This window comes from Mauremys reevesii, linkage group 7, assembly GCF_016161935.1.
Source record: "Mauremys reevesii isolate NIE-2019 linkage group 7, ASM1616193v1, whole genome shotgun sequence".
NCBI classification, from domain to species: domain Eukaryota; kingdom Metazoa; phylum Chordata; order Testudines; family Geoemydidae; genus Mauremys; species Mauremys reevesii.
Genome location: NC_052629.1, coordinates 23,304,242 through 23,322,548, shown reverse-complemented (window position 1 = coordinate 23,322,548; position 18,307 = coordinate 23,304,242). Strand labels below are relative to the sequence as shown.

General features: G+C 41.8%; 1 protein-coding gene across 5 annotated transcripts in view; it reads right to left on the bottom strand.

The window, feature by feature from the left end:
* Positions 1-2,678: 2,678 nt before the first annotated feature.
* Positions 2,679-18,307, bottom strand: part of MKI67 (marker of proliferation Ki-67) — a 44,414-nt gene continuing 28,785 nt past the window's right edge. For all 5 annotated transcript variants that reach the window (XM_039482079.1, XM_039482075.1, XM_039482077.1 and 2 more), the window contains 5 exons: positions 16,028-16,162; positions 12,369-13,411; positions 10,421-10,484; positions 4,992-8,804; positions 2,679-3,343 (listed from right to left, as the gene is read on the bottom strand). In XM_039482079.1, the coding sequence (XP_039338013.1) occupies positions 3,204-3,343; positions 4,992-8,804; positions 10,421-10,484; positions 12,369-13,411; positions 16,028-16,162 (5,195 nt within the window). In that variant the 3' untranslated portion in view covers positions 2,679-3,203. The remainder of the gene's footprint in view (positions 3,344-4,991; positions 8,805-10,420; positions 10,485-12,368; positions 13,412-16,027; positions 16,163-18,307) is intronic.

Sequence of the window (18,307 nt, the reverse complement as noted above, 5' to 3'; positions counted from 1 at the left end):
CTGGAGGGTTGCTTTTGCCACTGCTGCCCCTTCCTCTACCGGAGCCTTGAAATCCTTTTTGTCCCGCTCACGGAGGAGAGGTTCAAACTTTGGTAGGGACCCTCATAAGTTAGTCATACCGGCTCAGTAGGACCTGATTGGCCACCCTGAGCTGGAAGCTTGCCAAAGAATAAACTTTCCTGTCAAAAGTATCCAATCTCCTGGCATCTTTATCCTTGGGGGTGGGTGCAGGCTGGCAGTGTCGTTCTTGGTGATTTACCGATTCCACGACCAGAGAGTTAGGGGCTGGGTGGGAATATAGGCACTCATGGTCCTTAGCCGGCACAAAGTACTTCCTCTCTGCCTTTTTGGAAATGGGGGCCAAGGAAGCAGGAGTTTGCCACAAGGTCGCGGAAATGTTTGCTACTCCCTAGTGGAGAGGCAGGGCTACACGGCCCGGTGCCGAGGACAACAGCACATTGAAAAGGGAGTCCGATAGGCCCTCCGTCTCTTCAGTCTGGAGCTGGAGGTTGGAGGCCACCTTCTTAAGGAGGTCTTGATGAGCCCTGAAGTCCTCCTGTGGAATGGGTGGCGGTGCCATAATGGCATCATCTGGTGCAGAGCCAAGAGTTTCGGGAGGTAGGTCCCCAGGTCGGAGTCCAGGTGCGGGGCCAGCAACTTGGGACCTGTTGACTTGTCCCTCTGCTGAGAAGAGGAGGCGAAGGCGTCTGGGATGCTCCGGGCACTGAGCGGGTTCCCGTCTGGGCGGGCATCTGTGGCCACGGTGCCCATTGACACCACTGTCCTTGCCACGGTGCCCCTTGCCACTGACCGATTTGTGGGTCCAGTGTTGCCGTCTGTTCCGGCTGAGCTGCACGACCTGGTGATGGGTGGCTAGTTGCTGATGCTGAGGTCACTGTCGAGCGCACAGTCTCATAGGAGCGGCGAGAGCAACGGTGCCTACAACGATGCCTTCCGCAGGATCGGGACCTCGACACCGAGGACCAGTACCTGTCCGAAGTGCTGCTCCAGTACTCATCCCAGCACCAGGAGCTACGATGTTATGGTGCCGGTGAATTGTAAGAGGAGTCCAGAGTGCGATGCCTAGCAGAGCGGGAACTCGAGTGAGAGTGTCGACGTTGATGGCATCAGGACTGGCTGCGGTAGCTGCGATGTGAGGAAGAGTGCTGCAGCGCTTGTCATGGTGCCTGAGACCGTCACTGCATAGTGTGGAGGGGCCTCAAGATTCCCGTTCGAGCGGCGAGCCGGTCAACCTGACTGGTGTAGAGAGCCGGCATGAGCCGTGAGAAGACCACATGGAACGAGGTAAGAAGCAGTCCTCGGAGCAGGAGCTGCGCCGTGCTGGAGAGGTCTGATGAGCACTCAGTGACGGCCTGCCTCACGACCGACACTGGCGGTTGCCCCAGGTATCGATAAACTCAAGATGTCTTGTGCGACCTGTGCAGCCTCCGGCAACAACGGCATCCTCTCCACAGGGGAGGCACGCGTGGATGGAACTGGGCTGCTCCGCTCAACATGAGTCGGAGGCCTAGGGCCCGGGGGGATTGAGGGCTGTCCGGCTCGGGACCAGCCTCACTCCTCTCCTTTTCTCGGCGCTGCTGTGAGATGGAAGTCTTCCCTTGCTTTTTGGAAGGGGAGCGGTGCCGGCTAGTGGAGGGGACTTCACTACACACCGAAGACGCGGTGCTGGGCGCCGAGTCCGCTTGGCATGCCAGGGTAGGGGCCAGCGCCGAATCCATCAGGAGAGCGCGAAGCCTGATGTCCCTCTCCTTCTTAATCTGCGGCTTGAATGACCTGGAGATCTTGCAGCGCTCACTCACGTGAATTTCGCCCAAGCAGCGAAGACACTCAGCGTGCGGCTCACTGCTGGGCATAGAACAGCGACATGAGTCACACGACTTGAAGCCTGGGGCACGAGGCATGCCCCGAACCCACTCTAACTACTTGAAAAACTACTAAAAGTAACTGTACCACTAAGGTCAACTAGAGAAGCTGCAGCAAGCCTGGAGCAAGACGTTCCGACTACCTTCACCGGCGGCAAGAAGGAACTGAGGGTGGGGGGAATGCGCGGCTCCCCTTATAGCGCAATATAGAGGCACCACTCCAGGGGTTGCAGCGATGCTCCCCCAGTACGGGTACTGCTAAGGGATAAACCTCCAGCATCAGTGTACATGGCGTGCATGCACACCTACTGTGGAATACACATGAGCAATCACTCGAAGAAGAATAATAGTCTTTAGTTAGTGTGTACATATCTACATGGTGCTTGGATGCTGAAAACACTTGGATGATGTTAAATTAACTGCATACAAAAAACAGAACAACACTCCTTTGAAAAGGAGGAGTTGGGGAAAGAGCAGCCCCATTGCTTTAAGATGCCCACTCTTTGTCCATTTAGTTCTGCAGGCTGTCTGGTGTTAGCAATCATGTACAATTGGACCTGCTGCAGAGCAAACAGCAGTCTTCCCCCACAAACTAGGGGACAACCAATATTCTAGGAGACCCACCATATACAAGACATGCTTCCATAAACCTGCTGGGTCATTTAGAGGAATGGGGGAATAACATTGACACTGTGCTTGTGAGAAAAAATAGTAATGATACATAAACCTTGAGTTTTCCTAATATACTTATAACTAAAAGTATGCTTAAATCACAAAATAAAATCACACATCTAATTAACATTTACAAAATTTATTAACTCTTAGAAAAATCTATTTGCATTTTTTGCAGTAGTCAATTTAAGCTGTTAAATCAGAATTCTCACATAATAGTTTTGCCAATAAAAACCTGTAGACTTTTTTAAAAGGATATTTACAGAACTTTCATGAAAAAATAAAAACTTCAGTATCCCAAAATTAAGCTAACTAGATAAGAACGTACAATTACATATGGGCAGATTCAGCAAAGTAATACAACTTCCATACTGCTGAAATGATCATCAATGAAAGGAGAAATCAGTGTTGGCACAGAAAGTTTTTTTGCACAAGCTCACAACAGTTTGGAAAGCAAATATATTTGGCTGAATTATGCCATTAAAAGAGGTCTCTCTTCTACTTATATAAACAGATAAACATATCAACATATCTCCATTATACCTAAATTCATGGAATGCTTTACAACTCTATGAAATCTAAGTATGTAAAAAAACTGCAAAATCAAATTCTGAAAAAAATTCAAAACTGGCTCTACAACTATTAAGGTTATTTTCTTGTTCTTGCACTTGTTCTTGTTTTCCTTTCTGTTCCTCCAGCACTCTGAATCATGCTTATACCACCTTTGCCAAGTTCTCCTTTAGTTTTGTTTCTTGTTTCTTTCTGCAGAGTTATACTTTCACCACACTCTGTTTGTAAAAAAATATATATATATATTAATTGTAAATTTGGATAATAAATCAAACTTTTGAGCTGAAATTCAAATCTTCAGCTATGCTGTTTTAAAGAAAAATATCCCTAATAAATATATCCCAGAGACAATACCCAGGAATACAAGAAACCAGTTATGAAAGCTGCACTTCTGCACAACCAGCATCCTTTAAAATAGATCCCTGAAGGCTCACAGCTATTTCTGAAACCAGATTAACATTAATAAGTGCACTAAACCTAATTATTTTTCTTATGTGGCATTTTGCAACCATGGTAGTCCATTCTGTACAAATGGACTTCAGATACTGTGGTTAGCTGTGATATATGCAGGGAAGCCTGTTGAATAAGCAGTCATGGACAATTTGATGATTGTACTAAAAGGCTATGGTGGAGCAGCAGATGACATTCATAAATCACCATAAATGTCCAAAGATAGTGCTGTGACATGGTGAATGCAGGCCACCATTCAGTAAGCATGCTGCCAACATTCCTGCTGCCTTGTAGGTTTAAGCCTACAGGCTAAAGGCTAAGGTTCCAACCAAAATAACTGGCTGCACTTGATTCTTGGGGTCTTTGTCCAGTATTAGTCCCAAAGTTATACCATAAACCCAATTTGATATTTTATTTTAGTGATTTTTTTAGTTTTTACATACGAGTTAAAAAAAGACACCCAATAAAAATATTAAAGCAAGGAAAACCCTGCATTAGAATATACAGCAGTGGTTTTGGGTCCACAAAGAGAGGCAGGTCAGGCTCTTCATTGTAAAGAAAAGACTAGACACCTGCATAGGAATCTCGAAACCAGAGGAAACAGGTGCTGATCCCAGAAAAAAGTCACTAATGGCACCAGAGATGGTAGCTACCGTCAAAAGTTGCTTGGTGGAAAGATGACCTCCAGCAGAAGAACACTGTCCAGAAGAACGGCAAGAAAGGAATCAGGTACCTAGTGCAGCAGAAGATCAGCCACCAAAGCAAGTCTGTATAGCAGGAGCAGGAAGCAAGCAAGGGAACCAGACGGCAGGAGAAAAGAATGAGAAAAAGGAACAAGACAAAAGGGCAAATGTAAAGGGAAAAAAGGGAGAGGGTAGCATGAGCATGGGATTGGAGGATCAGACAGCAAAAGAGCATATGCAGGGGAAGAGGGGACCAGGCAGAGAAGGATGAGAAGGAACATACATAAGTGGAGAAGATTAAATGAAGGTGAAAAAGACGGTGATCTTTTACAATTGACAACTATCACATTGAAAACAAGTTATCTAAATATTTTCCTAATATTTTTTCATGTTAACAATTGTTGTAATTGCAACAGAGATGTTGTACAATTGCAAATAGATTGAGGGGAAGGTGATTCATAATACGAAAAATTTTGAGTACTTCAATCTTAAAAGTTTGTTGCCTCAGGGATACTTAGTACATGTTTGTATAGCACCTAGCACCTTTGTTACTGTAAATCTGAAGTACTGGGATCTAAAGTAATGTAAATTTTATCACTTTTATTCACAACATTAAGTTACATGCAAGATCAAGGATAAACTTTCTTATCTAAAACATGCAATAGTGTGCATTCACCCACCTTCAAAAATTAAACAATTATGTTAGGTAACTGAAAATAAATCATTGCCATACCTGATTTTAATTTTTTGGCTGCCTTTTCATCCTCTGGCAAGTGGCGTTTTCCCCTGAGAGAAGTGGAACTAGCTGCTTGAGATGCGAGATCAACCTGTTTCCTTCTGCCCTTTCTTGGTGGATTAGCTTTTGCCTCGGTTGTATTTCCCAAAGGCACATTTTGGTCTTCTTTAGGGACCTTCTCTTTACCATCATTTTCTGGCAAGCTGCTTTTTCCTCGGAGAGGGGTGGAACTAGCTGCCTGTGATGTGAGATCAACCTGTTTCCTTCTGCCCCTTTTTGATGCCTGGGAAGTAATATTTCCCAAAGGCACATTTTGGTCTTCTTTTGGAACCTCCTCTTTACCATCATTTTCTGGCAAGCTGCTTTTTCCTCGGAGAGAAAAGGAAGTAGCTGCCTGTGTTGTGAGATCAGCCTGTTTCCTTCTGCCCCTTTTTGATGCCTGGGAAGTAATATTTTCCAAAGGCACATTTTGGCCTTCTTTAGGAACCCTCTCTGGCAAGCTGCTTTTTCCTCGGAGAGAAGTGGAACTAGCTGCCTGTGTTGTGACCTCAACCTGTTTCCTTCTGCCCTTTCTTGGTGAATTAGCTTTTGCCTCAGTAGTATTTCCCAAAGGCACATTTTGGTCTTCTTTAGGGACCTTCTCTTTACCATCATTTTCTGGCAAGCTGCTTTTTCCTCGGAGAGAAGTGGAACTAGCTGCCTGTGTTGTAAGCTCAACCTGTTTCCTTCTGCCCTTTCTTGGTGAATTAGCTTTTGCCTCAGTAGTATTTCCCAAAGGCACATTTTGGTCTTCTTTAGGGACCTTCTCTTTACCATCATTTTCTGGCAAGCTGCTTTTTCCTCGGAGAGAAGTGGAACTAGCTGCCTGTGTTGTGACCTCAACCTGTTTCCTTCTGCCCTTTCTTGGTGGATTAGCTTTTGCCTCAGTAGTATTTCCCAAAGGCACATTTTGGTCTTCTTTAGGGACCTTCTCTTTACCATCATTTTCTGGCAAGCTGCTTTTTCCTCGGAGAGAAATGGAACTAGCTGCCTGTGTTGTGACCTCAACCTGTTTCCTTCTGCCCTTTCTTGGTGGATTAGCTTTTGCCTCACTAGTATTTCCCAAAGGCACATTTTGGTCTTCTTTAGGGACCTTCTCTTTACCATCATTTTCTGGCAAGCTGCTTTTTCCTCGGAGAGAAATGGAACTAGCTGCCTGTGTTGTGACCTCAACCTGTTTCCTTCTGCCCTTTCTTGGTGGATTAGCTTTTACCTCGGTTGTATTTCCCAAAGACACATTTTGGTCTTTAGGGACCTTCTCTTTACCACCATTTTCTGTCAAGCTACTTTTTCCTCTGAGAGAAGTGCAACTAGCTGCCTGAGATGAGAGAGAAACTTGGTTCCTTCTGCCCCTTCTTGATAGCTTCTCTTTTGTAGGTGAAACAATAGCTTCCAATGGCACATTTTCATCTTCTGACATCTCTTCTTTACCGCTATCTCCTGGCAAGCTGAATTTTCCTCCAAAAGTGGAATTAGCTGCCAGCACTTTATGATCAACCTGTTTCCTTCTGCCTCTTCTAGATGTATTCTCTTTCGTTGGGGAAGCAGTAGATTCCAAAGCTGCATCTTGGTCTTTTTTAGTAGCTTCTTTTTTGGCATCACTTTCTGGCAAGCCGTATTTTTCTCCAAGAGAAGTGGAACTAACTGCATGTGGTGAGAGATCAACCTCTTTCCTTCTGCCTCTTCTTGAGAGATTTTCATTTGCTTGAGAAGGAATGTTTTCTGAAGTCTCATTTTGGTCTTTATCATTACCTTCAGGTAAAATTTGTTTTCCTCTGAGAGAAGCAGAACTGGCTTCCTCAAGTTCAAAATGAACTTTTTTCCCTCTGTCTCTTCTTGGTATATTTTCATTTGCTTCTGTAGGATTATTTTCTAAAATCTCAATTTGTTTGGTTTCAGATGCTTCCTGTTTGCCATCACCTTTCCTTATCCTCTTTCCACGTCTAAGAACAGTTCTCTCATCATCTTTAGGACCGTATACCATTGCAGCAGTTGGATTGTTTGGGGCTTCCTTGGTTTTGGAACTTTGAACTGTCTGTAGAGATCCTAGGGAGTCTTTTGTAGAAATTGTCTCTGGTTCAGTTTCTGATATATTCTGTGGTATCATTTTTTCATTTTTGGCAAATTCACCTTCCTTAATGTCCAATATACCTTTTTGACCTCTCTTATTTCCATGTGTTTGATTAGTTTTTTTTATTGAATTCCTGTTTGCTTGCAAGCTATGAACATCAAGTGGTGGTTCATTTGTGTTTTCAAAATGTGACTTCTTTAACTTTAAGCTTTGAGCTGTTTCTGCTTCCTTGTTTCCCTGAGATGCTTTTGTCTCATTTTTTATAGATTTATGTGTTTTAACTACAGTTTCTTTTGATGTTTTCTTGGTTTCCTGGACACGTCTTACATTTTCAGGTCCCATCTCTGTACTTACGTTCTTTGTTTCCTCTAATTGCTTTCTAGATTTTACTCTCAAAGATTTTCTTCCTTTCATTTCTGATACCATAATTTCAAGGGCTGGTTTATTGATTTCAGATTCTTTTACTGCAGCAGCCTCAATGATACTGTTGGCAAAATCCTTTTTATCTGTTTGTATGCACTTTTCTGTTTCTGCTCTACAAGGGTTCCTTGTTGTCTGTCTTTGGGGTTTTTCTTTTGCATCATGTTCCTCTGTAAATCCCTGTTTGTTATCTTCCGTTTTCCCTCTTCTGGTTCTTTTAGCTGGAACTAATGATTCTAGCATTTCTAATTTTTTCTCCCCTGTAGACCTCTTCCTAACTGACAGAGCCACCTTTTCATTATATTTTACACTATCTTGATCAGACTTATCCTCAGGTGCTATAAGCCCTGTTTGTAGAGGGTGCCCGTTTACATTTTTACTGCTACTAGATACATTTGCTGTCTTCAGACTTTGATCATTTTCCATTATTAAAATATGATTTGTGACAGATTGATGCACAGTCTGCAAATTCTGTTTCATACTTTTAGTTTCTCTTTGTAGCATTAAAGAATCTTTATCATGAGACTCAAGACTCCTTTTACCTCTTCTGGAGCTATGAAAAGTTCCATTTATTTCTCCTGAGGAAACAGCTTCCTTATTTTTGTCAAGTTGTTTGTGAACATGAATTTTTGAAATAATTTCTTCTTGCATACACTGATTGGTTCTCTCATTTCTTCCTAGATTTTTAACTACAGAAGTGAAAGCAACAGCCTCTTCCTTCTGGTTTTCAATCCTCTCTTTCATCAGAACTGGTAATTCTAGTAAATTTACATTCTTCTTTAGATTTTCTTCACATTCTCTTAGTGACGAGGGGTTCTCTTTTATTTCTATTTTCTGCTGTTTTGCCCTTGTAGATTTTTTGTCTTTACTGGACAAATCGATAGATTCCTGGATAAGATTTAATTGTGGAGCAACAGGATTTTCAAAAAGCAATTCTTTATCATCACTATCTTTCAAATATTGGTTTAATTCTCTTTGCAGTTGCACAGCTGGTTCTTGAACTGGATCCATTTTGGTAAGTAAAAGAGAGATTACTGAATTTGAGAGATTATGGCTCTCTGTCTGAGAGACATCACTCATTTTTTCTTTTTCAATATTTTCTATATTTTTCACAATTTCTGACTCAGGTGAAATACATGCATGTTCAAGGCTTTCTTGCAATTCTTGTTCATTTTTAATGTTTCTATTCCTTGATCTCACAAATGGGAGTGATGTTTTTTCAAGTGAATCTTCCATTTTTTTCTCTCGCTTCAGTTCTCTTTCATAATTTCCTCTGGATTCTAAAACAAGTAACATTTTTATTAAAAACACAGAACAAAAGGATCAAGAATAAAATTAGTAAAATAACTGCACAACATGCCTGATCAAAATTACCTCTAAGCTTAGGGTAGGACTATTTGATTCTATTAAAATGGTAAGTTAACGTATATTTAATATTCTAAATAAGATATCTGAGTGACTTCTACAGATTCAACAATGAATGCTTTTTGATTACACAGTAAAAGGAAACAAATGTTATTTTATTGGTTGGGCTACGGATATTTTAGAATGAGAGAAACTTGAATACATCTGATACTTTAGATATGATTATTTCATGACTGTTTAATAACCAGTGATAAAGGATATAATTACGGTTACTATGATGATTTGGGGAATCTGTCTCTGTACAACTTATGAATTCTGATTGTTTTTATGGATTTTATGTATAAAATTCTAACTCTCATGCATTAAATCAGCCATTGGCTGACAATGACATTGTCATATACCACACACTGGTGGAAGGATTCTCCCACACAGAAAAATCAAAAGAAGTCCTTAACATTTAATTACTGTGCTCTGGAAGGACAATTGGTATACTAAAGAGGGTGCTTGGGCTGTAAGAATCCAGTTATTCCAGGTGGTCTGCAGGGAGGCTGGTTGCAGCAGTGGATATTCTCTATCAGGACAGAAGAGGTGTTAGAACTGGCTTTTAAAAATGGTGAGCAGGGGTGGCTCTAGGTATTTTGCAGCCCCAAGCATGGCAGGCAGGCTGCCTTCGGCGGCTTGCCTGCGGGAGGTCCCCGGTCCCGCGGATTCGGCGGTACACCTGCGGAAGCTGTGCCGAAGCTGCGGGACCAGCGGATCATCCGCAGGCATGCCGCCGAAGGCAACCTGCTTGCCGCCCTCACGGCGACCGGCAAAGTGCCCCCCATGGCTTGCTGCCCTAGGCACACTGGTGCCTGGAGCTGCCCCTGACGGTGAGGCTGGGAGGTTAATTCTGGGACATGTTTTCTCAGCTAGAGAGAACTTTTCAACTCTCTGACCAGCCCAAATTGATGAGAGTTAGCTGCAAAGAGTCAGAGAGGAGAATCCATAACTAGGAAGAGAAGGCTGAGCTGGAAGAAAGGTGACCTGGTATCCCAATGATACACAGCACAAAATCCTGTTAATCTCATTTGTATATATTTAGCAAAATCTACATTAAGGCAATATTAAACCAAAAAAGTCACGAAATGTGAAAGTTGATCCTGCATTAAGGAAAGGGTACCGCTGTATTTAGTACAAATAACAGCTAAATGCACAAGACAGTGTAGGGTGATTCAATAGATAGTATTCTTACCTTCAACTCAGTTCTGAACCAACATAGTGTTAACGGAATAATATGCTTTTGGAAGTCTTTCAAAAGAGATTTAATTTTAAGTGAAGTTTAACAGCAAGATTTTCATGCTGGTGGATCTACAGATGTTACTATCAGCATACTACATTCATAAATTCCAATTCCCAGCAGCAAGCATTCAAAATTATCACTGCACAAACTAAATTAAATATTTTCTGTGTAATCTGGCATTTCCAAAAACACACATATTTAAGATACATTATAAATTATAGCGTTAAAAATGCTTACATCTGTACTTACCATGTTCACTTTTAGGATCAATATGAGGAGAATTATTTTCTTGCATGAGATCCGTAACTTTGACCTAACAAAATTAAATAGTAATCAATAAATCTGTGGCTGTCAGGGCTAAGGACAAGAAGGAGATTTTAAGTACATTAAGAAGAAAAGAAATGCTAATAATGGTATAGACCTCCTACTAGAAGGAGATGTTAAAACAGTTAATGATGCAAAAAAGGCAGGAAGTATTAACATTTCTGTTCTATATTTGAAAAGAAGCAGGAAAATATACTTTTAATCACATGAGGATGATGAGCTACTTTCCAGCCCATTACTAACTAAGGAGGATGTTAAAAAACATCTGCTATGACTAAATATTTTTAAATTGGCAGGCTCTGGTAACTTGCACTCAAAGAGCCCTAGAAGGCTAGCTGAGAAGATCTCTGGCCTGCTCGTGATAATTGTTAATAAATCTTGAAATAGCAGGGAAATGCCATAAGTCCAGAAGAGTGGTCATGTGCCAATATTTAAAAAGGACAGGCGGGATGACCCAGGTAACTATAGGCTGGTTAGCCTTACATCAAACCCAGGCAAAATAACTGAAAAACTGAAATGAGATTCAACTGATAAAGAATTAAAGGATAGAAATACAACTAATTCCAGTAAACATGATTTTATGGAGAACAGATCTTGTCAAATAAACCTGATTTAATCCACTTTTGAGATTACAAGTTTGGTTGAGAAAGGTAATTGTTTAGATACTTAAGAATTTTGTAAGGCATTTTTGACTTAGTATCACTCAACATTGTGATTAAAAAAATAGCACTATACAATATCAAAAAAGCACATAAAATAGAATAAGAACCAGCTGACAGATCTTTAAAAAAAAAATAAAAGTAGTGGTCAATGGAGACAATCGTTAGCAAATGGGGGTATTTATAGCAGGATTCTGCAGGGATTGGTGATAGGCCTGATGTTAATTCAACATTTTCATCAATGATCTAGAATTAAATATAAAATCATTGCTGACAAAACTTACATATGACACAGACTGACTGAGTGATAAATAACGAGCAGGACAGGGTTGACATCATAGAGAGTGGTCTTGATCACCTGGTAAACTGGTCCCATTCAAACACAATATGTTTTAATGCAGCCAAATGGAAAGTTTTACACATCTAGGAAACAAGCAATGCAGGCCGTATCGACAGAATGGGGGGATTGTATCATGGAAAGCAGTAATTCTGAAAAGGATTTAGGAGGTCAGAGAGGAAAGGCAAAACAACATGCGTTCTCAGTACACTGTGGCAAAAAGGGCTACTGTGATCCTTAAACATATGAACAGGGGAATAGTGAGCAAGAGTTGGGAAATGATCTTACCTCTGTAGAAAGCATTGGTGAGACACGTACTGGGAAACCACATACAATTTTGATGTCCATGTTTTTAAAATGTTAAAAAATTGGAAAGGGTGAAGTGAGAGATTAAAAAAGCTCAATCTGCTTAGTTTATCAAAAATGGTTGAAAGCCAATTTGATTACAGTACGTTCTCAGAAAGAAAATTTCAAGTACTCAAGAACTCTAATCTAGCAAAGAAAGACATAAGAATCACCAGTGGCTGGAAGCTGAAGCCAGACAAATCCAAGTTAGAAATAATGCATAAATTTTAATAATGAAAGCAATTAACAACCATGGGCACAAGCTACCAAGGGAAGTGATGGATTCTTAATTAGAAGATATCAAGAGATGGAGAATGCACCACTGCACCTGTGTTGTGCTCAATAACTTATTTAGCATTATTTTTGGAACACATGCATCAGCCAAATAAGTTATTGAGCTCAACACAGGGATAAACTGGATGACATTTTATAGCCAAGAAGACAGTATAGATCATCTTATGGTATCCTCTAGTCTTAACATTCATGAATTTGACTAAAATTAAAATTATCAAAATAACATAAGATATTTTACCTTAATTTCCTTTGGTGTATCAAAAATGTCTTTAACACCAGCATAATCCACTTCAGAATTTGAATATTTTTGTTTAGGCTCAGCCATAAGCTTTTGCAGTCCCACAAAGTCATCAACCGGTAGATATTTTTCCCTTGGTGTCCTCAGTAGTCTGCTGATACCAAACATGTCTTCTACTGGTTCAACTCTTTCATTTGATGTCTTCAATAGCCTTTTGATTCCTACCATATCTTCTGATTGGATTTTCTGCTTAGATGTTTTCATATGGCTGATCCCTATCATGTCTTCTACTGGCTGACATTTCTGCTTTTGTGTTCTCTTCATAAAAGAAACTCCCACCAGATCATTTACTATTTGCTTTTTTTGTGCTGGAGTCGTTAGTAATCTTTTTAAGGCAATTTCATCTGTAAGAGGTTCCATCTTCTGCTCCGGAGTCCTCAAGAGCCTTTTGATGCCCGAGAGAGCCTCGACGGGTTCGGTCTTTTGCTTTGGAGTCCTCAAGAGCCTTTTGACGCCCGAGAGAGCCTCAACAGGTTCGGTCTTTTGCTTTGGAGTCCTCAAGAGCCTTTTGACGCCCGAGAGAGCCTCGGCGGGTTCGGTCTTTTGCTTTGGAGTCCTCAAGAGCCTTTTGACGCCCGAGAGAGCCTCGGCGGGTTCGGTCTTTTGCTTTGGAGTCCTCAAGAGCCTTTTGACGCCCGAGAGAGCCTCGACGGGTTCCATCTTTTGCTTTGGAGTCCTCAAGAGCCTTTTGACGCCCGAGAGAGCCTCGACAGGTTCCATCTTTTGCTTTGGAGTCTTCACAAGCCTTTTAGCTCCCACTCTCATCTCAGTTGCATGCTTTTCTGGCATTACTAACTGATTACTCATTTCCATCTTCTCTTCCAGTACAGTTCTCTCTTTTTTAGGAGTCTGCTTTAACTTAATAGCCACAAAAGCAGAATTTGGAGACTTCTCCACTCTCAGGAAGCGAGATACAACATCTTGACAATCTTTTCTCTGTTGTGACATGCCTGAGGTACTTAATGGTGATATTACCATCTCTCCTGTAATAAAATTGGTTTATGTAATTCTAAAGGAAATGTAAGCAAGGAAGCCGAGTATGCAAATTGCTAAAGTAGTATCAGGTATGCAAAGATTCTGCCCCTCCCACAAAAATCTAGTCTTATTTAAAAAAGTAACTTGGTAATTAACAATGAAAAATAACACGAAGGCACTACACTCATTTTAAAATTAAGTTTTTAATTGAATTAAATACAAAAATAAATATAACTAGTGTTCCTTCTTTTATTTAATCCAATATTAAGTTAAATTTCTTGTATACTGTCCCTAAATTTTAAACATGCTGCAGACTTTGTTTTGAAACTGCATAACATACAGTAACTCCTCATTTAACATTGTCCCACTTAATGTTGTTTCAATGTTATGTCCCTGCTCAATTAGGCCTGGTCTACACTGGGGGGGGGGGGTCGATCTAAGGTACGCAACTTCAGCTACGTGAATAGCATAGCTGAAGTCAAAGTACCTTAGCTCGAATTATTTACCCGTCCTCACTGCGCAGGATCGACGTCCGCGTCAACTCCGCTACTGCTACTCGCTCCGGTGGAGTTCCGGAGTCGACGGGAGCGCGTTCGGGGTTCGATATATCGCATCTAGATGAGACACGATATATCGAACTCTGAGAAATCGATTGCTACCCGCCAATCCAGCGGGTAGTGAAGACATACCCTTAGGGAACATGCTCGTTTAAAGTTGTGCAATGATCCCTTATAATGTCATTTGGCTGCCTGCTTGTAAGATTCTGTGGAAAAGCAGCAACTTTACAAGGGAGAATTGCACAAGTTCCGCTTCTCCACCTCCTCCCACTCCCTCCCAGCGCTTCCCCCACCGCCAAACAACTGCTTGGCGGCGCTTAGGACTTTCTGGGAGGGAGGGGCAGGAGCGGGGAAGAGCCATGTCTCTGATCCTCCCCCTCCCTCCCAGAAAGTCCTAAGCACCGACGAACAGCTGTTAAGCGGTGCTTAGCATTTTCTGGGAGGGAGGGGGAGCAGTGGAGACGTGGTGCTTCCCTGTTCCTCCCTCTCCGTCCCAGCACTTTGCGCTTAGGACTTTCTGGGAGGGAGGGGCAGGAGCGGGGAAGCACTTAGGACTTTGTGGGGGGAGGGAGGGAGGGATGTGGCGTGCTTCAGAGAGGAGGTGGAGTGGGGGTGGGAAGAGGTGGGCCTGGAGTGGAGCAGGGACAGGAAGAGGCAGGCCTGGAGCATTCCCAGCAAAATCCGAGCCTGTTCTCCGGAGAAGCTGCCTCTGCTGCTTCCTAGCGTGCTTGCCTGCAGCAGGCTGTGCCTGTGTGGGGTAAGCCAGGGACACTTCCCAACCACAGTACAATACAGTACTGTACAGTATAATGCCTTTTGTCTGCCCCCCAAAAATTGCCTTGGAATCTAACCCCCCACATTTACATTAAATCTTATGGGACAATTGGAGTCGTTTAACATTATTTCACTTAAAGTTGCATTTTTCAGGAACATAACTACAACATTAAGTGAGGAGTTACTGTATAAGCATCAGTTGGAAGCTGATTTTTTGGCATAAACAGACATTTGGCATTTTTGGCACTGGAAAAGGCGTGGGGAACAAAAAAACTTGTGCAAGATAAGCACATTAAAGTGACCAGTAAGGCAGTAAAAGTTGATATTGAAATTTGCTTCACTTCGAACTGCTATTTGTCTGTCTGTAGACTCAGAAAACAAATTGTCAAGTTCATATATGGTATATTGTTTGAAAGGTTTTTGTTGTTAACCACAGTTGTATCTACTAGATTTGCTAACACAAATAGCTATAACATAGGCAAGGTACTGGATCAGTAGAGCCCTGCATGGATACCAATTTATATCCGCGGAAGAGGATATCCGTGGATATAAATTGGTATCTGCAGGACCGCAAGGGTCTCCTGGGAACCACAGTGGCAGAAGGAGCAGAACATAGGGCTGCTGCTCCCAGGAGCCAGCACCCTTTGCTGGCAGCTCCTCCGGTGAGGCTATACTGCCCCAGTCCCGCTCCGATCCCTTCCATGCAGCTGTCTGCATCTCCTATCTAGGGACGTGTGCAACACCTGAACACAAGAGCATGATCAGGGACACCTGCTGAGTATCATCCTTCCACCTTGGATGGCCTTTGGACTTCTCATGCTGGGCCTCACCTTTTCCATCACCACCACCCTCGCCCTATCTTAAAACACAAGCATTGGGCTTAGTTATGTCTGCATTCAACAATTCATTGCATTTTGTTGAAGCATACCAACTCTTCAATGCTTTAAACCCATTTTGTACAACCATACATGCTTCAACATTCTGAAAGCACCATACTCCATGGGACAATAATTTAATGAAGAAGTGGATCATCCCAGTTCAGAAATAGTTGGGACTACAAATATATCTTTTAAGACAGGTGGTTGAATGCTGCTTTCTATCTCAGAATTACCTCGAACTGCCACCTGCCCCATTCTCACTCTACACTAAGTCTGCATAGGTTCAAACAAAACCAATAATTGACTAAGCTTAGCTTCAAAGATCTAGGTTAGTAGCACTAGTCTACTTTTCTTGTATGCAATCCATAAATCCTCACTTCCTTTCCACAGGGTTATTAAAAAGAAACAAACATACCAGACTCCTCTGGAGTGTGTACCTCAGAACCTTCTACTTCAGCACATGATGGTGTAAGATCAGTCTTGTGAGCAGCAGATAAAGATGGACTTCTTTGATTTTCATTTACTGGAGTTCGAAACATCTCAGTCATTCCTATTAATTATATTTAAAGTAATTAGCATATGCTTTGATTTACAAAACAGTTATACAGTTGGCAGAACAAAGAATAAAATGAAGCATTGTGACTTAGTTCCTTTCTTCAAATAGTACACCACACAATGTAACATTAGGGGCAGATAATCATACATGGCTTCACGTTCATGCCTTTGTTTCACAGTAGAGGCATTATAACAGGAGGTAGGTGGTATAATATGTTAATACACTGATTGTTCGAGTCACCTCTGGAAGTATGTTATGTCACAAATGAGAGTCAGGTTAGTAGTTTCATCCCAGATTGAATAAAGACTAATTTCCCTGATTTAAAAAACCCAAATCTAGAACAATAAGGATGTAGTACAGCAGAACTGAGTAGTAGAAATTGTCTGCAAAATACCACGTACATGTGTAAGCACTGCACAACAGGTGTGTGTATGTGTAGGTATGTGTGTGAGTCAGACTCAGTTCAAGAGATATTGATAATTCACTGTGAGAAGCTCTACATTAACCACAAAGAGAAAGTGGACACACAGCACTTTATACAGCAAGACATCCAAATATAATGTAAAGTTTAACATTTTTCTGCTGTTAGCTACACATCCTGCTTTTAAATTTTTCACTACCTTCATTTTAAATAAATTGAATGTAATTATTTTTATTTGTAAAACAATGAAACACTACTATACTAAACTACATATAAGTTTTATCTAGAGACATACTTTACTGATGCACCAAGGTGTGATGGCCCAATTTGTATACACAACTGTGCTCCAGATATACAGAAAGCACACATGCTGGGATGATTTAGTTGGTGTTGGTCTTGCTTTGAGCAGGGGATTGGACTAGATGACCTCTTGAGGTCTTGTCCAACCCTAATATTCTATGATTCTATGCATGTATGGAGCATCACAAATTTAAATAATTACAACTATACGTTAAAATAATATTTGATTGAGATACCACTCAAATAACATTTATACTGCAGCAGCTGTCAGATGCCTAAACATAGTTTGAGTCCAATTGTGCTAGGCACTACACAAAGATAGTACATGAAAGTCCATCTCCAAAGAACTTACTATCTAGACACCAAGACATAACAGGTGCATTTAAAAACAAACAAACAAAAGAGTGATCCCAGTTGGAGAGGAAGTAAGAGGATGTTTTAGTAGTGATTGGCTAAAAATTATACTAATCAGTAGCAGTAATTACAGCTAACTACTTGCCAGTTGTTATATGGCAGTTTTCAGTACTCATTACTAAGTCTGTCATGGAAGTTACGGATTCTTTGACTTTTCGGGACCTCTGCAGCAGCCGGTGTGTCTGGCCTGGGGGCTGCCCCAGCAGTTTGGGCCACCATCCTCCACCTCCCCCCACAGCAGGGATCTTGGGTTGCCATGCGCCCTCCTCCCCAGCAGCTGGAGGGGGTGGCGGGGGGGAAGGTCCTGGGCCAACCTCCCCCTCCCCCAGCATCATCAGCAGGGGTCCTGGGCCACGCACTGCCGCCCTCTACCCCAGAGCACCCAAGATTTAGTCAGGGTTATTTAGCACAAATCATGGACAACTAATGTTTGTTTACTGCCAGTGACCTGTTGATGAGTTTTACTAAAAATACCCGTGACTAAAACATAGCCTTACTCATTACAATATAAGTGAGAGTTAAGACATGTAAAGTGGTAGTTTTACAGATCTGACTGGCAGTTTTCCCCATGTGCAAGTGCAGTATGGGAGAAAGTATAAAGGCACTAGTGTAAAGAAAGTAGAAAACCAGGCAACGGAGACTCTAGCATCATTGGTGGAGTTAAGAGAGCAGTCAACCTTGTTTTAAGGAGAGATACTGCAGAGCTTAACTGTGTTCAGCTTTGAAGGGTAGCACAGGAAGTTTGTATTTGGTGCAGCAGAAGAGGGGGGAAACAGAAGAGGGACCTAGAAGGTAGTGACTTTGACAGCGATGACCTTGACAAAGTTTGCTCATTTTCAAGAAGTTGAAATTAAATACAAACCCTCCTAATACAAGGTTCAAGTTGAGATGTTAAACTCAAGGCCGAAAAAAATTAAAGTTATGGTCCCTGCAGTACATAAAAGTTTTTTCTACTATGTAAAAGAGATTAACATGTTCCAAGTTACACAATAGGCTGTATTAAG